General features: G+C 34.8%; 3 protein-coding genes, 1 long non-coding RNA gene and 1 pseudogene across 5 annotated transcripts; all 5 read left to right on the forward strand.

Annotated features, from left to right (window-relative positions):
• The first annotated feature begins 1,561 nt into the window (after positions 1–1,561).
• Positions 1,562–7,077, forward strand: LOC107060715 (uncharacterized). The gene is made up of 2 exons (XR_001473489.1): positions 1,562–1,710; positions 6,637–7,077. It is a non-coding gene; the product is annotated as an uncharacterized lncRNA (long non-coding RNA).
• Positions 3,731–5,527, forward strand: LOC102591227 (extensin-2-like; annotated as a pseudogene).
• Positions 7,078–7,569: 492 nt separating the features above from the next.
• LOC102591552 (extensin-2-like) lies at positions 7,570–8,721 on the forward strand. Its single transcript, XM_006347796.2, has one exon. It carries the CDS (start codon positions 7,608–7,610, stop codon positions 8,469–8,471), a length of 864 nt encoding a protein of 287 aa, XP_006347858.1. The 5' UTR covers positions 7,570–7,607; the 3' UTR covers positions 8,472–8,721.
• Positions 8,722–9,495: 774 nt separating this feature from the next.
• LOC102596322 (pentatricopeptide repeat-containing protein At3g60050-like) lies at positions 9,496–14,573 on the forward strand. 2 transcript variants are annotated; one of them, XM_015308925.1, is made up of 6 exons: positions 9,496–9,692; positions 11,199–12,735; positions 12,978–13,079; positions 13,305–13,394; positions 13,491–13,636; positions 13,890–14,573. In XM_015308925.1, exon 2 carries the CDS (start codon positions 11,256–11,258, stop codon positions 12,729–12,731), a length of 1,476 nt encoding a protein of 491 aa, XP_015164411.1. In that variant the 5' UTR covers positions 9,496–9,692; positions 11,199–11,255; the 3' UTR covers positions 12,732–12,735; positions 12,978–13,079; positions 13,305–13,394; positions 13,491–13,636; positions 13,890–14,573. The 2 variants fall into 2 exon arrangements, with proteins under 2 accessions (XP_015164411.1, XP_006347788.1); XM_006347726.2 differs by having other exon boundaries at positions 13,318–13,394.
• Positions 14,574–15,222: 649 nt separating this feature from the next.
• LOC102596649 (ER membrane protein complex subunit 2-like) lies at positions 15,223–21,793 on the forward strand. Its single transcript, NM_001288673.1, is given in 9 exon segments — positions 15,223–15,493; positions 15,912–15,976; positions 16,579–16,627; positions 18,147–18,241; positions 19,002–19,087; positions 19,173–19,232; positions 19,377–19,458; positions 20,840–20,953; positions 21,411–21,793. Coding segments are annotated over 9 exon segments (903 nt in total). The 5' UTR covers positions 15,223–15,306; the 3' UTR covers positions 21,576–21,793.
• The last annotated feature ends 362 nt before the right edge of the window (positions 21,794–22,155 follow it).

Genomic DNA, 22,155 nt, shown 5'->3' on the forward strand with positions numbered 1-22,155 from the left:
GGTTTGAACAATTTTTAGCTAGACATAAAAAAATTAAGGACAAAAATGCTCATTTTGAACTCCGTAATGTATTAATAGAGCATTTATGGGAGCAACGTAATAATTTTGAAAATTGAGTGTTTATGTAATTGTATGTCACTTTTATTTGAATTTGTCCCCTAATTTATGTATTATATCATATTTTCTTGCAATTTATGTTATTTAAAAATTTAGAATAAAGTATAATTTCATATCACATTAAAAATTATATAAAGTAATTATCTGGGAAAAAAGAAATAAAGGATTTATATTATGAAATAAGAAAATAAGAATGAAATAGAAATAATAATATAATATTGAGGAGAGAGAAAAAGATTTCTTTTTAGAGAGTAAAATAGAGAATTGGGTTGGAGTTGATTGTTGAAAAAATAGAGAACTCTATATTTGGAGAGTAAAATAAAGGACACAACGTTGATATGAAAAGGTGAAAATATAAAATGAATAAATACACCAGGAATTAACACTATGTGACACAATAATATTCACTTTTCATAAAAAAAAAACAATCGTAACTGTATTTCCACTCTTTTTCATTTCTCATAATAATAATATGTTTGAAAATAAATATAAATTTTAATAAGCTCAAAGAAAGAACAAATGTATTAGGGGTGCAATTGACCGAACCAATCGAACTTAATCGAATCGAATAGATTTATATCATTTTCTCAATAAAATCATGGACTTTTATTCAAGTGTATAACCGTCTCAAACAATAGGGACATTTTTTTTAATTTATAAAAAAAATTCCGAACCGAATCAAATACCTTACATGTATATAAATATATTTTATATATGAACAATATGTCAAATTTAATATATAAATATATTTTATAATATTTTTCAAATATAAATATAACTGAAGTCCTAGACCTATGGTGACTGGACGACTTTAGGTCTTTGCTCTTTAATTAGCATTTACTTAATTATGTTTACAATTAAAAGAATATACTATAATGGGTACTCCATCAAACAATACGACAAAACCTATGCAAGAACTCTTATTAAATTTTTAAGATCAAACAATACGGCAACAATGTTTTACATTCTTGACTTTTTGGTGAAGAATTGAAGTACTTTTTCAAGAAGCGGTAGAAGTATTTTGATAATAGTATATTTTGAGGTGATATTTTTAAAATAAATAAAAAATAAAAATTAATTGAATTGTACCAATACGAAGAGAAACCAATATGATTTTGATAGTTTTAAAAAATCTAATTTTAGTTATACATTATAAAATATATAAAAAAAATTGAGATGGTATATTTTTTTTTAAATAACTGACCAAACCATCCCATTGACATTCTTAAAATTTACCACAAAGCTTACAACTAATATAATATAGAAATAAATAATATAAAATATTATTTTTACCTTCAAAATTTGAATATTGTTTCTTAATATTGAAATCGATACTGCAAAATACTGATATCGATACTACTAAATAATAAAGTTAGGTAACTAGAATAAGATAAAGAATAAAAAGTGTTGCATTCACCTTCTAAATATGAAAATTGTTTTTCAATATTATTTTAAAATCGACACTACAATTACCGGTGCTATTTCAACTTCTCCCGCCGGCTGATGCTTCCGTCGCCGTTCGCCGCTGGTCGATGCTCCCTCGCCTGCTGCATCAATGGCTCCTTCCTTTTTACTCCTATGTTTCTTCTACTTGTAGGTTCTTTCCCCTTGCCTTTTCTACTCTTTCGACAATTTTCTGAGATATTTCAATCGTTTGTTTGGTTTCGAGTTTATTTTATCTGTCTTTTCTCCTGCATTTGCACAGTAGTGTTGATATATGACTGTACAGATTTGTTATCGAGCTGTTATAGGGGTAAAGGTAACTGCTTAAGTATTTTGGATTGTCGAGGATTCTAATACATACATTTTCCGTTGGTATATTCTCAATTTGGTAAGGATAAAGTATTTTGCTTGAAATGCCTAGGTTCCATTCCCCTGCCAATAGTCTCCCTTAGTTGGCGTTGCTTATGTTCAGTGTAAGTGCTCTTCGGACTTGGAGGACTGTGGCGTACATTGATCCTGGATTTAGGTTATGCATCCTTTTCTTTATCAGCAACAACAATTATGCTTCAATGTCAACTAGTTAGGGTCAGCTATATGAGTCCCCATTTACCATTTCAGTCCCTATAGTATTTTTTTTTTTTCATTTCAATACTTATATGAGCCCTCATTGGAGATGCACGGATGTCCCAGTGAGGAGGCGTGAGAGATTGACTATGGTGGTTATGTGGGGATGTATAGGTAGGTCGAAGAGGTGTTAGGAGAGGTGACACATTTGTATCTTACTAAGGACATGACCGTAGATAGTAAGATATGTAAGTCGAGGATTAGGTAAGGTTAGTGAATAGTCGAGTGTTGTCTTGTTTCCTTATGCTGTTGCTACAGTTCTCTTCTCCATTGTTTCGGGTATGGCTTCTTCATTATTGTATTTGCTTTACATACTTGATTTGTGTTATGTTTTACTTGAGCCGATGATCTACTGGAAATAACCTCTTTGCTTTGTCTCAAGGTAGGGTTAAGGGTGCGTACACACCACGCTCCCCAGACCTTGGGATTACATTGGGTATGTTGTTGTTACTGTTGTTGTTGTTGTAATACTGTTTAATTTGATCTTTTAGATAGAATTAAGGGTTCTCCACCAATAAAGATTCTTAAATTTTGTACTTAACCCTTATCATGTAATCCCTCTCCAAACTAAGAAGATTCATGTCAAACACCGGCCTAATGTAAGTGTACCAAGTTGTGTTATGTAAGTGCGAAATAGGTTTTTCACTTTGCCTCAGTTAAGTGGCTTCACTGCACACACCTATATGGATATTAGGCTTGTGTTGTGTTCAATACTAAGTTCGTATGAAATCCAAGAGATTGTAGATCCTTTAAGGCAACTTTCCTCTATATGATTTTTGGTCTACCTTATTCCCCTTAACATATTCAGTTTTCATGTTGTGTACCCCTGCATTTGGTGTCCACGTAGGAGTAGGACATGATCAAACCATCTTCTTTTACAATCCCATGCCATTTTTTCTTTTCTTGTTTGTCCTCTATCTGTGTGCAAATTCTACCTGATGTGATTACTTCTAATCTTGTCTTTTTGTTCATGAAAAAAGAAAAAAGTATAATGCTAAGGTATAAGTACAGGCTACTAATGCTTTTTTCGAAAAAGCAATTCATATGCTAATTTAAAAGAGATCATAGGAATTTGCCTTTTCTCCTAGAAGGATGATCATGGGGAGCATCATTGAAGAAGTTGTGTAAAGAACACCGTCTACTTCATGTACCATAAGTCGTCTGATGAATGTGATTTTTCAGCAAGATGTTAGGCCTTGCACTATGCTCTACTTCTCTTGTCTGGTTTTTATATGGTTTTGAGAGAGGGAGAGGAGTTACTGCCTCATTCGTTAATTTTAAATACTTCTGAGCAAAAAATGTGAGTTTCATTTTACAAGTCGAAGTGAAAAAGATCAAGCTAGTTAGTTACCCAAATAAATACAATCAAAGTTACTTAAACCTTGTCAGATAACAGTAATATAAGTCGGCATTTATTTTGGTTGGAAGTTTTGTTCCTTCTTTTGTTTGATCTCTTGTACTCGAGGTTATATTTTTTTTTTGAGAATGCTGTACTCGAGGTGACATATTATCCAAATAGGTTTCTTCTTGTATTAATCTGAAACCAAACCAAACTGACAATATGTATAGCATTTCTTGAATTTTAACACATTGGAAATTTATAACATAAACATTTTGTAGCAATTTTCAAAATCTCTGTGTTTTCTGGTAGCTTTAACATGATCTTATATAGACAGGAGCCCAGTGCTGAGAGCTGTTGAATTTTTGTTCTTCTTCTGCTTTTATTCTGAGATAGGGGTAATGTCAAACTCTAGATTATAAACTCAACCTACAGATTCTGGCATTGAGAAAACAACAAAGAAAATACCCCCATTTATTGTTAACTACTTTCTGGTATATAGATCCTCTTTGTTTTTATTTTAATTATCATTTGTCAGCAGATAATGCCCCCACTTAGTATTGATCAGGTCTTTATTAGGATCTTTCTCTCAGCTTAGTTGGCAAGTGGGCAACTAAGCTGCTGTTACATTAATGTTGAGAAGGGTGTTACTTTGCTCTATAAAAACCAGAGTTCCCTACTCAATTATGCAACACAAGTCCTTAATTTATCCTTCACTTCTCTGGGTATTATTTGTTCCAAATCAAAATGGAAAACTTAGGGAAGTTGGGGAAATGGTCTTTTCTAACAGTTGCTTTGGCAATTTGCTTAGTAGCCTGCACTGTTGTTGCTGATTACTCTTATGGGTATACTTCTCCCTCACCGTCTCACAACTCTAACAAGTACTACAAATCACCATCTCCATCCAACTATCATGTACCCACTACTTATTACAAGAAGCCATATCCATCACACTATTACTACAAATCACTAGCACCTTCAAAGCACACTTATTACTAGTCACCATTACCTGCAAAATATTACAAATCGCACTATCCAACAAAATATTACAAGTCACATGTTCCTTCAAAGCATTACTACAAATCGCCTACTCCTTCAAAGCACTATTACAAGTCACCCACTCCTTCAGAGCATTACTACAAGTCCCCATCCCCTGTAAAGTACTACAAATCCCCAGCGCCTGCAAAGTACTACAAGTCCCTATCACCCACAAAGTATTATAAGTCCCCCTCACCAGCAAAGTACTACAAGTCGCCTACTCCGTCAACACACTATTACTACATGTCACCATCCCCAACAAAATATTACAAATCACCCACTCCATTTAAATACTACGAGTCTCCTTCACCAACAAAATATTACAAGTCTCCCCCACCACCACCAACTTATTACGAGAAATCACCTTCGTACTACAAGTCACCTCCACCTCCACCAAAATACTATGAGCAATCACCTTCTTACTACAACTCACCTCCTCCCCCACCAAAATACTATGAATAATCACCATCATCTTACAAATCTCCACCAAAATACTACGAGCAATCACCAACTTATTACAAGTCTCCACCTCCACCATACTACTCAGAATCTACACCTTCCTATAAATCTCCTCCACCTCCTCCAAAATCCTACGAACAATCACCTTCGACCTACAATTCACCACCTCCTCCAAAGACCTATGAACAATCACCATCATACTATTCACCACCACCACCACCTTACTACGAGCAAACACCAACCTATGCCTCACCGCCACCACCTGAGAAATACAAGCAATCCATCACCTATGCTTCTTCACCTCCACCCCCGTCACCAACCTACTAACATTCAAATCATTATCGTCAATCATTTCCCATCATCTCCATGACCTATTAACTCTCTTTCATCCTTCATCGGAAGATTTTCACTTCCTTTGCCAAAAAACTGTGTTTCCAAATAAGACCAGCTTTGCTTGTTGTATGCTCTTTTGTTTTAATAATATGTAATATTTATTCTTGGAGATTTAAGTAAGATCGTTGAGATCTCCATCAGTTTGGCTTATTGTGTCAAGATTTTTTTTTTTGTGTATTTCATCAAGAATTATACTTTGCTCAGTACAATCTTCTCTTTGTCTAATATATCTGAGGGGCATCTCAGTTTATTGTCTCTAGATGATTTTCTTCTCAATTATGGTTCATAACTTATTTATTACAAAAGGTAAACAAGACAAAAGAAAAAAGAATGAGGAAAGGTGCAGGATATGTCCGTGCACAACAAATTTTCTTGTTTGACTTAGTGGGTATTACTGTATTTTGGATTGTTATTGTACTTATCAGCTTTTGAGAAATAAATCATATAAAATAAACATAACAATAAAGGAATTAGGAGAATTTAAATTTAGGGGTATGCATCTTTTTTTACCATTATTTTTCTTAGAGAATTATCAGTAGGAAATGATATAATGTGATCTTTAAAGGTTGAATTACAAAATAAATAAAGACTCCATGAATTAGCCCTATGTAAGAGCCCGTTTGGATTAGTTGATTGTAAATAACTAATAAATTTTAAGTGCTGGAACTGATTTTATAATTGAATAATTACGTGTTTGGATAGAATTGTTGGAATAAAAATGTTCTTTTGTTAGAATGATTAGAATATCCTTAAAAAGTTTATAAAATGTTATAATTTAGGAGTATTCTTGTAAAGAGGAGGAAGAACAATGGGATACAAAATGAAGAGAAAGTTAGCAGTTCTGTTTTGGGAAAGATACTTTGAAAATTAGAAAAAAAATATTAAGGATAAAATAGTAAAATATTTTATCGAACCAAAAGTGTAAGGTGCAAAATCATGAGTTGGTGATGGCCAACTATGGTTTTGACTGATTTAACTTACAAATACTTGACTTATAAGTACTTTGGTGTTTACCAAACTCATAGTAAGCCTACACAACCAGCCCATTAGTGTTCATTTAGTACTCAATCCCATTATTTACAAGCATCTAATCATTCGGAAATCATATTTACAGAATGAAACCATATGATGTGCACATCCATTTTTCTGCATAATTATGTATACCCAGCTTGAATCGTGTAATTAGTAAAACTAATTTTCTTTTTGGAATTTTTAACAACTAGGGAACTGGAGGATGAGCACCATGAAGAAGTCTTGAAAAGAACATCGTCTGTTTAATGTATCACAAGTCGTCTGATGAATGTGATTTTACAGCGAGATGTTTGGCATGGCACTATGCTCTACTTCTCTTGTCTGGTCGAGAGAGGAGTTACTGCCTCAGTCGTTAATTTTAAACACATCTGAGCAAGAGTGATGCATTCAAAGTCACTCAAACCTATCAGATAATAGTTAAATAAGTCTATCTATTTTGGTTGGATGTTTTGTTCCTTCTTTTGTTTAATCTCTTGAGATCACTTGTATTCAAGGTGAAATATTATCCAACTAGGTTTCTTGTGGTATTAAACTGAAAAGAGTTGATCTGAAACCGAACCAGAGTGCCAATATGTATAGCATTTCTTAATTTTTAACACATTGGAATTTATAACAGAAACATTTTGTAACAATTTTCGAAATTTCTGTTTTTTCTGGTCACTTTGACGTGATCTCATATAGACTTTGTTGGTATAGGAGCCCCATTGCTGATGGCCATTACAGTATTGTTCTTCTTCTGCTTTTATTTTGAGATGGGGACAATGCCCAATGCCAAACTCTAGATTATAAGTCAACTTACAGATTCTGGCATTGAGAAAACAACAAAGAAAATGCCCCCATTTCTTTGTTCTGTTTATTGTTAAGAAATAGTCTATCTTTAACTACTTTCTTGTGCATATATCCTCTTTGTTTATATTTTTTAAATATTTTTATTTGAATTATCATTTGTCAGCAGATAATGGCTACCACTTAGTACTGATTAAAGTTTTTATTTGGACCTTGCTCTCAGATTAGTGGGCAAGTAGGCAATTAATGCTATTACATTAATGTTGAAAATAGCGTCATTTTGCTCTATAAAAGCCAGAACTCCCTATTCATCTATGCAACACAAGTCTTTAGTTCTATCCTTCACTTCTCCAAGTATAATTTGTTACGAATCAAAATGGAAAGCTTAGGGAAGTTGGGGAAATGGTCTTTTCTGACAGTTGCTTTGGCAATTTGCTTAGTAGCCAGCACAGTTGTTGCTGATTACTCTTCTGAGTATACTTCACCCTCACCTTCTCACAACTCTAACAAGTATTACAAATCACCATCTCCATCCAACTATCATGTGCCCACTCCTTATTACAAGAAACCTTATCCATCACATTATTACTACAAGTCACCAGCACCTTCAAAGCACGCTTATTACAAATCGCCATCACCAACAAAATATTACAAGTCACATGTTCCTTCAAAGCACTACTACAAGTCACCGGTTGCAACAAAGTATTACTACAAGTCCCCAACTCCTTCAAAGCATTATTACAAATCACCCGCTCCTTCTAAGTATTACTACAAGTCCCCATCTCCCGCAAAGTACTACAAGTCCCCATCTCCAGCAAAGTACTACAAGTCACCTACTCCATCAACACACTATTACTACAAATCACCATCCCCAACAAAATATTACAAATCACCCACTCCATCTAAATACTACAAGTCACCTTCACCAACAAAATACTACAAGTCACCAGTTTACTACAAGTCACCTCCACCTCCACCAAAATACTACGAGCAACCGCCAACTTATTACAATTCTCCACCTCCTCCAAAGACCTATGAACAATCACCTACATACTACTCACCTCCACCACCACCGTACTACAAAGAAACACCAACCTATGCCTCACCACCACCACCTGAGAAGTATGAGGAACCTGTCACCTATGCTTCACCGCCACCACCTGAAAAGTACGAGGAACCTGCTACCTATGCTTCACCTCCACCCCCATCACCATCTCCCCCACCACCAACCTACTACTAGTAGTCAAATCCATTCTTTTCAATCATTTCCCAGTTTTGGGGGTTTCCATTTCCTTTTATGCTTCCCAAAATGACCAGCTTTGTTTGTTGTGTGTTCTTTTTTTTTATTAATAATTCCTAATATTTATCTTTGGAGATTTAAGTAAGATCCGTGAGATCTCCATCAATTTGATTTATTGTATCAAGATTTTATTTGGTGTAATTTTTCAAGAATTCTACTTTGTTTAATACTATATCATCTTTGTTTGAAATTGTTTATTCTAATTGACTGAACTTTTTCATCGGTCTATATGTACACCTCCCGGACATATTTGTGCTTTTTGTTCTCAATTATGGTTTAAAATTTAAGCAAATGCATATTTTGTTTTTTCCAATTATTTTTCTGGAATGATTTATGGGTAAATAAGCCATGTGACATAGGCGTTGATCTGAAAAGGTGGAATTATAAGAATAAAGAAATACACCATGAATTAACACTATGTAACATAATAATCTTCACTTTTCATAAAAAAATAATTGTTACTATATTTCCATTTTCTTTTTCATTTCTCATAATAATAAGTATGTTAAAAAATAAATATAAATTCTAATAATCTCAAACAAAGAACAAATTTACCACAACGTTTACTACTAGTATAATACAGGATAAAATAATACAAAATATTGCTTTTACTTTCTAAATTTGAAAATTCTTTCTTAATATCTTTAAGATTGAAATTGATACTACAAAATAAATGAGATTTATAAAGTTAGGTAACTAAAATAAGTGAAATCATAATGAATTTTTTTGTTTTTTTAAAAAAAAATTAATACATAAATGTTATTAGTATGGAGTGTTATTTTATTTACATTGAATTCATTCAATATATATATAAAAAAAATATAAGAGTATTATTTTCCACATGTGAAAAAATGATAGCCAAATTACCCAACTAATAATAGAGAATTTTATTTGAAGAAAAATATTTAAAATATATCTAATTAATTTTACAAAACAATTTTCAGCATTTAAATAACACTTAGAAAGCATCACTATAACCTTTGCTCCCTTTCGCTCTTCACTCTGCGCAGCCTTTGGAGCCCCCAAACAAACTCAATCACCACTGCTACTTCAACTTCTCCCGCCGGCCGATGCTTCCGGCACCGGTAACCGCCGGTCGATGCTCCCTCGTTCGCTCCGTCAATGACTCCCTCCTTAATAGCCCTATATTTCTTTCAATCTGTAGGTTTCTTCCCTTGCTTTCCACAATTTTCTGAGCTATTTCAATGATTCTTTTGGTTTCGAGCTTATTACAAGATCTGTATTTTTTCCTGCATTTGCACATTAGTGTAGATATATGTATATCTAGACCCTACAGATTTGTTGTCGAGGTAGCTAAAGGGATAAAGGTTTCAGCTTTAAGTATTTTGGTTTTTTTGTTGGGGTGGGGTGCAGGGGTTTTCTTGCATTTTCTCTCTGTTTGAAGAGATGTGATTTGAAGATTCTAATACGATTTAGTTTCCATTGATAGATTCTAAGGTAGACTTGGAGCAATTTGGTAAGGATAGAATGTCTTGCTTACCTAGGTTCTGTAGCACAACTTAATACAGTTACACTAAGTCCGGTGTTTGACGGAGTTTGGAGAGGCACTATATGACAGAGTGGGGATAAGTATGAAATTTAAAGAATCCTTACTGGTGGAGAACCTTCGTTATTCCTCAAAGAGAAATTTTTAAGTATTGGAATGAAAAATACCTATAGTGAGCGAAATGGTTAATGAAAAATGACGGTGCGTATAGTAGACTCCAACTAGATGGGGGTTGAAGCAGAGTTGTTGTCGTTGCTTTTGATGGAGAAAAGGTAATTTAACCTAAATCCAGGACCAGGGTATACCACAGATTCTTAAAGAGAACTTTAGTTGAAACTAAAGGAGATTGTTAAAGCCCTGAGCTAAGTGCGAAATACTTTATGCTTCCCCTCGGTTAAGTGGTTTCAGTGCAGGATCCTATATGGATATTATGCTTGTGTTATGTTCTTCACTAAGTTCTTAAGAATTACAAGACATTATAGATCCTTTAAGGCATCTTTCCTTAATATGATTTTTGGTCTACCTAATTCCCCCTTAACACATTCAGTAGTCATGTTGTGGTCACCTGCATTTGGTGTTCATGTCAGAATAAGGAATGATCAAATGATCTACCTTTACTATGTAATGCCACATTTTTCTTTTCTTTTTTGTCCTCTATCTATATGCATATTCTGCCTGATGTGATTACTTATAATCTTGTATGAGTACATGAGAAAGAAAAAAAGATAATCCTAAGGTATAGCCACTAATGCATATGAAATATCTTTTCTCTAATAAGCAATTCATATGCTTATCTTAAAAGAGACTCATAGGACTTTTGCATTTTCTCAGAGAAGGATCTTTTTACTTCTTTATGCTTTGCCTAATTGAATAATTAAAAGATTTTTTATTTAAGTAGTAGTGCAACATGAATTTGTAATTGTTCAATAAGCATTCAGATAAATGTAAAATGATGTTATTAATTCTTATATATGTTTTCTGAAAAATTCAATGCTTGTGAATAATGAGATTGAAAAGCTAAGTGAACACAAATGGGCTAGGTTGTGTAGTGGTAATTAAAGAATTTTATTTGAGTTATTAATATCTAGTGGAATCTATAATGATAATATGTTTGGTTATTTTAACTGATGTCATGCGTCTTTTTCCTTTCTTGTATGCAGAGAAAGTGATGGCTTGTTCACTATCGTTTCTTGTTATTGTATTTTCAAGAGACTAGCATGTATTCTGTAGCTCTCTTTGGTCAAAGAGTTATTCAAAGATTCTCATATTTTAGCAGCTTTTCACGGTTTTTATGTAATCAACAATCTAACACTGATGGCACTGGAAATGGTTTTGGAAAAATCGAGGATTACTTGAACGAGAGCTGGAAGAGTATGAACTCCGATAATAATATGAAAGATAATGTTGACTTTATTGGAATCAACGGCTGCTATGAAGGCCATTTCCAACAAAAATTTTCAAGTAGGCACAACTTTATTGAGAAAGTGAGAAATGAGGCTAGTATGATTCTTGAAATTCTTCAACAAGATGGTCCAGGATTTGATGCAAAAGCAGCTTTAGATAATTCTCATATTACAGTTTCAAGCCTGCTTGTGAGAGAGGTTCTTCTAGGTATCTTGAAAACAATAAATTATGCAAATAAAAATAGGTGTGCAAAGCTGGGGTACAAGTTTTTTGTATGGTCTGGTCAACAAGAAAATTACCGACATACAGCAAATTCATACCATCTGATAATGAAGATTTTTGCAGAGTCTGACGAATTCAAGGCTATGTGGAGATTAGTAGATGAGATGATTGAGAAAGGATACCCTACAACTGCTAGGACATTTAATTTGTTGATATGTACTTGTGGAGAGGCAGGTTTGGCTAGAAAAGTAGTAGAGAGGTTTATTAAGTCAAAGACATTCAATTATAGACCATTCAGGCATTCATTTAATGCAATTTTGCATTCCCTTCTGGGTGTAAATCAGTACAGGTTAATTGAGTGGGTGTATCAACAAATGTTGGTTGAAGGTCATATTCCTGATATTTTAACTTATAACATTCTGCTATGCTCGAAATATAGGCTGGGAAAGCTGGATCAGTTTCATAGATTATTAGATGAAATGGGTCGGAATGGGTTTTCACCCGATTTTTACACATTTAACATCCTTCTTCATGTTCTTGGTAAAGGAGACAAACCGCTAGCAGCAGTCAACCTTCTAAACCACATGAAAGAAGTTGGTTATGAACCAAGCATTCTCCATTTTACCACTTTGATTGATGGGCTAAGTCGGGCCGGTAATTTGGATGCATGCAAATATTTCTTTGAAGAGATGATTAGGCAAGGCTGTGTGCCTGATGTTGTGTGTTACACTGTTATGATAACAGGATATGTTGTGGCTGGGGAACTTGATAAAGCTCAAGAATTATTTACTGACATGATCGTCAATGGGCAGTTGCCAAATGTGTTTACTTACAATTCCATGATCCGTGGGCTCTGTATGGCTGAGAAATTTGATGAGGCGTGCATGATGGTGAAAGAAATGGAATTGAGGGGTTGTAATCCAAATTTTATGGTGTATAGTACTTTAGTCAGTTACTTGAAAAATGCTGGAAAGCTGTCTAAAGCTCATGAAGTAATAAGACATATGGTGGATAAAGGACAGTATATCCATCTCGTTCCAAAGTTCAAAAGATATAGAAGATGTTAAAGAGGTAACCTATGCAAAACTAAGCTGGATAGAATGAAAATATAGTTTTTCTACCAACTAATGTTATTTTAATACTTCTGTGGAGCTCTATTATGTATTGGATGAACTGTTTGATACGCGAAGTAAAAATGACGATGAATTCTGAACAGGCTAACTGTCTTTTATGTATGTGCTATCAACATCATGCATTGGTTCTGTGTTTATGCCTCTGAATTCTGAAATTGAATTTGCTTACCATAAAACCAGGTAATGCTGCCGCTGTTGGTGCTTGCAATTTGACTGGTGTCATGAGTTCGCAGGTCCACCTCTCTACAATCTGCTGCAAAAAAGCAGCAACCAAAGGAAAAGGTACCAGATTTGCTTTATTTCTTAATTTTTGGATCAGTAGACAAATAGGGAAAAGATATCAACTTAATGAAGTTATCACTTGATGGCATTCTGTAATCTGGCTTCTTTTTGCAAATTAAATGAAAAAAAAATGTTTTGCTCATTCAAACCTATGAGTATGCGCACACTCATTGAATTGCATTCAAAACAGACCATCATCTTAATACCTTTTAACCATTTCTCAAGTTGCTCATGTCAGGGTTCCTAGAATTTTCGTGGAATAAGAAGGGTAGAACGTAACGTGCAAGTATTATTCAATAAGGATCACTGGATAAGGTAAAACTTCACTCTATTAGGCATTGTATAGAAGTTTAGTACTTTGTAATATTAACACAAACTCACTAACTTCTTCCTATTCGTATTATCCTGCAGCTGATTTTGACATAAAGCAAAGAGAGCCAAGCCACTATCAATTAGACATAACTCACTTTTTGCCTTAAAGCCATGGATTCCAGCTTGCAAGCAGCCACTTCTTGAACATCAAGAGGATCTATACTCTTGCTTATTCCAAATGCTAGGTACACTCTCCTTGCCTGAACATGTGATGATTATAATACTTAAAATACTATTCTCTTCGGCCAGCCTGCTTTGAACTGTCAAGAGAACGATAGGTATGATGTGACCGGCACTTCGGAAGTTTCACATGATTATTATTGTTCATGCCAAAAATCAATTCCTTTTTTTGGTGTCAGGAATTGCTTCATAATCTTGTAATGAGCATTCCGTGAGTTTTAGTAGTACAATAGTTTAAAAGTAAATTGTATTTTGCAGATGAAGTGTGAAGTGCTCTAGAAAAGAGAAAAGTTAAGCGCTTAACTACTGGAGATCAGTGTTGAAATTCCAGCTGAGACGGAAAACTGCTAGGCGACTTCTCCTCATCTGTCTTAAGCCTTGAAGGGCTGAGTTCTTCAGTACATATGCCGGTGGGATATAGCCTGTGGAATATTCGAGCTATCAAGATGCACAAGCTGGCCTGAACACCACCGGTATCAAGATAAAAGGGAAAATGAGAAGAATAAGGCACTTGAAACCACAAGAGGCTATAGAGAATTAGACTCGAAACAATGCTGGAGGTAAATTGTATAGCGGAAACGACAATCTAAGCGTAGGTCCTCATCAATGTGAGCTGTATAGCGGACTATTTCTTGGTCATCCCACGCGAGAATGTGTCGAAGTGGACTGTTGTAGCCATATCTTTGTGTAGTGGTCGATTGGTTGAAGGATTATGAACTAACAATGGAGCATGGTTAGGCAAAATGTAGAGTTTTGTTGTACCTTGTCCTTTCTGATGAATTGACCTTGGAATTTTGTAGAGTAGGAAAATAAGCAGGTAGCACTATAGTTTACTACATATGTAGAGAGAAGCTAACATGAGCAGACCCTGAAAAATGTACTTCTCATTTCATTTCATTGTTTGAACAAAACATGTAATCCAAATCTTTTTCCATTGTAGTAGATAGTGTGCAAGGATTTATGAGAAAAAATAATTGTCTAGAAATGGCAAATAATTAACTACAGAGTTTCTATGGTTAAAGATGACTCTGGCTTTAGAATTATGTCTTATGTTGAGTTTAAAGCTGGGTGATTTACCAGATTTGCCCATAAAACAAGGGAACATCAAATGTTCAAAAATATTCATTTTCAGTAACTTCTTGTTTTAAGTCTAACAACACTTAATACTCAAAATTCCAATGGATCCTTCTTTGAACATCCAATTTTGAGTGTCCACTTATAATGAAACTTCTAAAGCATGTGAACTATGAGATCTTAATATTTCTAGTCAGTGGTTAACGATTTTTTCACCCCTCTAACCGTAATAATTTGTAACTATTGTATACAAGGTAAACACATTGAAATAGTGAAACTTTTACAAGGATATATATTCATATAAATTTAAGTAATTTCTTATCGAAAAAGATAGATTAGTCAAATGATAATTATCTTATATTTAATGATTAAAAAAAATCACAATTTAATAAAATAGGGGGGTAAAATCGTCTTTTTCATAGCATGTGAGATTAGAGAGGGGGCAGTGGGCAGTGTGGGGGTAGTCAAACAAAAGCAGATCCAAAAAACCGGCCTGGCCTTCCCTAGTAGATACCCTGCACAACACGGCCACAGCAGCAGCATAAGCAGCACTTTGAAGTAGGGGGAGAATTGAATAGAGGGTAAGAAGAAGAAGAAGAAGATGGTAACAAGAACAGAAGAAGAAGAGGTGAACAGATTGGAGAATCAAGTAGAGAATGGAGGGGGAGGTGTTTGGGAATATCTTTGTCTTGTCCATAAACTCAAGCTCCGTCGATCTGATATGGTGTTGAAGCATGGGCTCTCCATTCTCAATGATTCCAAAAAGAGATCTGCTCTTGGACCTGAAGGTATATCTAACTTGACCCATAAGGTGGAAATCCTGTTTTTGATCTTTGTTTGTTTGGTTTGCTTGATTTGGTTGTTTACGATTGAAGATAGTGGAAATTAACTACAATTGGGAACTGGGGAATTTGAGATCTTGTACTAATTTGGGTTTTCTAGGATTCAAGTTAGTGGCAATTGGGTAATATTTTGGGACTGGAAAACTTGAGTTTTTGTACTGATTTGGGTAGTCTAGGATCCATGAAAGTGGCAAATTGAAGAATTGGTTCGTGTCGAAGTTGAGATTTTGGGTTTTGGGACCTGTGGTATCTCTCTCTTTTTGTTATTGTTTTTGATTGATTGGTCCATAGACTTCGTTCTAGCATCATGTGACTGGATGAAATCTCTGATAAACCTTTATTCTCTGCAACCCAAATATTGCAGAATGGACCCTATATGAACAGGTCGCTGTTGCAGCTATGGATTGTCAATCTATTGATGTGGCAAAGGTAAAAACATATTTCCTGTTATCTCGAAGTAAAATTTTGTTTCTTCTTCGGGGTTAACTCTGCAGTCTTGCATGATTTTTCCATTTAGTTTATTTTCTAATTATCTGAGTTGCAGTAGCCATGCTAATAGAAGTTTAATCAAATGATCCCAGATTACTTAGCTCAAATTCCTAGATAGCAAAAGTCAATGTTCTTACAGTACAATAATGTAAAATGTATCATACCGTACCTGAGTTCATAGCTATGATTTGATTGTATGTAATATTAAGAGAAACATTCCGGCACAATCTAATATTTAAAGGATGTCACATCAAATTGACCATCGGTTTTTCAAATCTAGAAAATATCATTATTTCCTATAAAGCTGCAGAGTTAAGCTTACAATTACTCAATTGGTGGACTTATATTGGCTATGTGGTTAAATATACCGAGTAATGAAGTAAATGTTACCATGTAGTCAACCATAATCACCAAAATGCATTAGCTATTTTTCAAGTCACGTTCACTGTTTGTTCGTATATGCTAGAGATTCTCTTATGAATCTCTTGTCACTTTATGATTATGTCGAAAATTTGAAATTTATGTTATGGGAACTTCTGCAGGACTGCATAAAGGTTTTGCAAAGAAAGTTTCCAGGGAGCAAAAGAGTTGGTGAGTTCTTTTTGATCTATAAATGTATATGCTTGTTGTCTTGATTTCTAGTAGCTTGCATTTTCTGCACCTGTGGCTAGCAACCTTGAATCACTATGTTGGTACAGCTTCTACCTCTGGTTTCATGTGTCACTCCTGAAGGGTATCACACACAAGCAAATCATGAAACATAAAGATCCCCCTCTCTCTCTGTATAAGGAGTGGAAAAAGTAAGGAACTGATAGTACGTTATATTCTTTAATGATGGCCTAAAATTGGATTGTCAAAATAAATGGTAAGCATTTTAGGTTCCAAAATTCTAATTGTCAGGCTGAATGAATTATAATGACCTTTATAAGAAAAACTAGAATTGATGTTATAAGAACCTGATGCTTTGATTTTTTGGCTTTCAGTTATAAAATTCTATTTTGAGTTACAGTTTTCTTGGAATTCTGGGGTATTGGTGACATATTGTGTTATAGGATTAAGGAAACTATTTATCTGGTTTAAAGCAACATATTTCTTTCGATGAAGCTTTCTAAAGCAGTATTTTGACCAAGGCGCAATGGTGGTATAAAAACAGTGTAAAGAAGTTGAACTTCTTGAGAAGAAAAATCTAATAATATCTCTTCACAGAGATATCATCAGTAACAAACATTGGTGGGGCAGTTCTTTTGTATGTGCCTAATAAGTACTTCAAAGACCGAGACTGAATTAATCGGCATATATGGATTTGGTTGCCCCTGTTCATATTTTATGTTGTCTCAGGTTAATGTTTGCTTTTTAAAAATGCTGAACATTATCATCATCAACACACACTATGAAATAGTTTTTTTCTTTTTGTATAAAGTGTATTTATATTAATTATACAGAAGCTTCTGAATACAAGAGGTACAGCGAAAGTAGAGAATCCACGCAATATGTAACAAATAGATTCTGCGCCTCTCTTTCCATCTGATATTGGAAAGTACTGGTTCAATACTCTCATTGTAGTCATGGTCCAGGTAGTACTATTGATGATCCATTTAAAACAGAGGGCACTTTGCTTTTAGTTTTATTAAAGCGTTTTACAACAACATTGCCTTTATTTAATAATGTATCTTTGTATCTCATTACATAGATCATATGTTCATGCTTAAATGAGAAAGTTATTGAAATGTCATGTGGCCCTAGAAGGATTTCTCAATATTTCATCCTTTGCCACAGTGATCATCAGTCCTGTTCTCAATCATTAAATTATTGTTACTGGGAATAACAAAATTTTCATTTAGCAATATAGAATAGACATTTTTTTCCTTGATGTTTATTTTTCAACCTTTATGTAGTTCTAGATTCCCTTGAACTGAGGGTCTATCGGAAACCACCTCTCTACCTTCACAAGGTAGGGGGAAGGTAGCGTACTCACCACCCTGTCCAGAACCCCACTTGTGGGATTCACACTGGGTTTGTTGTTATTGTATGTAGTTCTGATTCCCGTGTCCTCCGTGTATGCTTGACCTTTTAATAATAGCTAAGAGTTATTATTTTGATTTATTCTCAGGTAGGCTAGAAGCTATGTTGCTTGAGGCCAGGGGATTATGGTCAGAGGCAGAAAATGCTTACTCAAGCCTTTTGGAGGAAAATCCATTTGATCAGGTCTGAGATAGACAAGTACATTTCACCATATATTGTTAATTTGGCTCAATTAGTTTACTTGTAAAATAGATAATTATTATGTGGAAATATGCCCCAAAATAACTTATAAAAAGTTAAAATCTAGTATAAGAAAACTAGCCACTAAATCTGAATTAGAAACTCAGTAGTGTATCTTCGTTTCAGAATCATAATTTTTAAATGTTTTCTTTAACTTTTTCCCGGAAACAGCCTCTCTACCTCCACGAGGTAGTGGCAAGGTCTGCGTACACTTTACCCTCCCCAGACCCCACCTAGTGGGATTTCACTGGACATGTTGTTGTTGTTGTTGTTTGTTTCTTTAACTTTTGTTGACAATATCTATACTACTCGCAGGATTTTAAATTCTTTATCCATATAATTGTTAGTTATGTTCACAGTAGTTTATTCTTGTAGTACACACGCGCACACACAGAATATGTACATATGTACACACACGACATGTATCCATATTATGTGTGTGTCTGTATATTCTCTTTATCTGCACCTTTTTTTCACTAGATCGTGTGTTTTAATTGAGCCTTGTTTTTAAAGCCCTTTGCTTTATACATTTGTTGCTTTGACAAAGTTGGTGCAAACATAAATCTATATGCTCATATTATTGACCAAACATCTGTGCTCATGGTACAGAGGCTCGGTGATTACTCTCATGTAATTTAAGAAAAAGAAGAAGATTCCAAAGCTCAAGCAATATATTTTTCTGTATCTTATTGATATCCTTTAGGTTGTACATAAGAGGAGGGTAGCCATGGCAAAGGCGCAAGGCAATACATCAGCAGCAATTGACTGGCTTAACAAGTATCTTGACTTGTAAGAAGAATCTAAATGCATCACATATTAATACTTATATGTTGCGACTTTAACGTGTTCTTGACTTCTTTCATTGTTTTGGTAGATTCATGGCTGATCATGAAGCTTGGAGAGAGCTTGCTGAAATATATGTTTCCTTGCAAATGTAAGATTTTTTATTCTCATGTTCATAGTGGAAGACTAATGGCTTGGAGGCAACTCTATTCCATTGATTCCTTCTTTTAGCTGCTGTTTCATCCATGCATTGCCCTGTCCAGTGAAAATTGTTTGTCTGTTATATCATATATAGGTACAAGCAAGCAGCTTTCTGCTATGAGGAGCTCATCTTGTCTCAACCTACAGTTCCTTTATATCACCTAGCCTACGCTGATGTAAGATTATCCTCAAGTCATATATTGTCGCTGCTTTTTGAAAATAATTATTAGCTGAGGTACATTGAGAATAGATTGCAATCTTGTGAGCCTGCATCTTTTTTTCTTTTTTTTCTTTTTGAGGTATTATTAATAATAATGTGATCTCGTTCTTGCTCTTAAGATGCTATTCTGGGTGTTTTTATGAAGCTTCACTCATCCACCTCTATCATTGGATAAAAAGGAAGTTGGTTGATTTATACTTGGTTTTCTAGCAGCTATTTTTACCAACTGCAAGTGTTATTATCAACGAGAAGCTCATGAGTTTAGGTTGCCATTCAACCAGTTTTTCTGTGTCTCTTTCAGTAGTGAAGTTGTCAGTGCAGATTATTGTGCTTACTCAGAAGTTTTACTAGAAATGAACATCGAAGTGATAGCTGGATGTCTATCAATGTGCAGAAATAGGGAGAAGATGAGAGGAGGAGCTTTCTGGAATTCAATCTGATTCTCTAAATATTTTCGCGTTATGCTGACTCTGGGCTCGGAGTGGATTTGTTTTTCACTTTATCTGGGCTTGGACCTAGTTTATTGAACAAAATGTATCTTTCTTCTAGTTTGAGAAATGCCTAAGACCTCTGCCTCTTTGATGGCAGAAGTTGGGGGTGTCGATTTTTTGAAGCTAACTCGACAAATCTTTAGATATGATGGTTAAAGAAAATGTGGATTTCAAACCACAAATCCTTCAGAGAAATCTAAAGGATGCTTTTGGTATATGGGGTTTCCCTCAATTCTTAATAAAATTATTTACCTTATCAAAAAAGTCTAAAGGAGAAAAGAAATCAATCTCCCCCTCAACACAAAAAAAAACAAAAGAGGAAATAGGAAAGGATGGTAAGAGTAGGAAATTTTAGGGTGGGGAGGATTGGTAACAGGAAAGAGGGGGACCAGCTAGAGGAGGCAGAATAGAGTGGTGGAAGAGTGAGATGTAGAATGAATGGGTGCTGGATGAAGTGGAAGAGGGGTATGATGGGGTTCTAGGGAAAGATTGGTGAGGTGGGATAAGGGAGTGACTAGCTGGGCAGGGGGTGGCTGTTTGTATGGCGAACGGGAGAGAGTGAAGGTTGTGGCGAGCTGGGATAGAAGAGGGAGGCTTGGCACGTGAAGGGAGCTTGGATTGTGACAGCTATAGTGTGAAGCGAAGTGACCCAACTGATGAATGGGTCAGGCAATTGTTAGATTTTGAGAACAACCATTGCTTTTGCAAACAGACTGTTTATTTAAGAATAAGGTTGTTTTGGATTGCATGTTATTTTTCTGAAGAACTTGCTTCCACCATGGCATGCATTTTTCTGATAATAGCCATAAAATAATCACTCGTTACATTTCATCCCGGCTTTAACAGGTGCTCTATACACTTGGTGGACTAGAAAATCTTCAGACGGCAAAGAAATATTATGCATCTACCATAGACTTGACTGGTGGCAAGAATACCAGAGCACTTTTTGGCATATGTTTGGTCAGTGAATCTGACTCATCTCCATTTCTTAATTTTGACAAAATAATGCTTGATGATTTCTTTTGCTTTGTTAACCCGTGATGAATTTACCAGTTCTTTTATATGTAAATGATCTAGTGGTGAAGAAAATTATCATAGTAAGTGCTCTAAGTTTTTTTAAAAACTTAAGAAACTGCTTATAAATGAACACAGAAGAAATTGCTTATAAATGAACGCAGAAGAAACTGAAAGATACAAGGCACTCATTGCACTCTGCATTGTATACAAGTTAGTAGACTGTTTTCCAACTTGCAGTCCCGGTCTTGTATGTCCCTACTTATTTGCATTAATTAAATTCTACACATGCTGGAGGTTTTAAAAATTCATAGACTGTTAATAAGCCGCACAACTAAATGAAGTAGGTTCTTGTTGTTTGCCGATGACCCTTGGAGATTCTGACTTAATGTGTTGTTTCCAGTGTACGTCTGCCATCGGGCAACTGACTAAAGGACGAAACAAGGAGGATAAAGAGAGCCCAGAGCTTCAATCTCTGTCGGCAATGGCATTGGAAAAAGACTATAAGCAGAGAGCTCCCAGCAGGCTGTCGGTGCTTAGTTCAACATTGAGAAGCTTGAAAATCTGACCTAACCACATTAGCATATAGTTTTATTGGAAGCAGCACCATACTGTTCACAGCGTGCACTTCAAGATTCCAAGTCTGTCAATCTGCTTAATTACCCCTTTTTGCAGAATTTTTTTTTCCCAATAGTTTTCATTCTTCTACTCTTTGCATTATTTTACTTATTTGTGGAAGTGCTGTTTCACTTATTTAAGTAGGGGAAGCAAATGACAATGTAAGTTAGCAAGATTATTACTTTTAGACAATTTTGGGAAAGTTTAATGCTGAATAGAATACTTGAACTTGATATGTTGGATCATGAAATAAATTTCTATTGGACAAGTTTGTGGATAGCAGGTTTAAGAGGTAAACAGTGTATATGTTTTATTTTTTTTAAACTGATAGGCAAACAGTGTATTCAAAATATGCCATAAATATTAGCAGAAAGTTCTCAGTTCAACAACTGGGCAGATATCAATTCAGAATTGAGTTATTTCCTTACAACTACAAAATAAATACAGAGGAAGGTACTAAGTCGTATTAGTTTGATATAACTAGCTACCTTCACACACTAATTACACTAACTAGCTACATATGATAGTAG

Source organism: Solanum tuberosum, unplaced genomic scaffold (assembly GCF_000226075.1).
Source record: "Solanum tuberosum cultivar DM 1-3 516 R44 unplaced genomic scaffold, SolTub_3.0 scf00092, whole genome shotgun sequence".
NCBI lineage: Eukaryota > Viridiplantae > Streptophyta > Magnoliopsida > Solanales > Solanaceae > Solanum > Solanum tuberosum.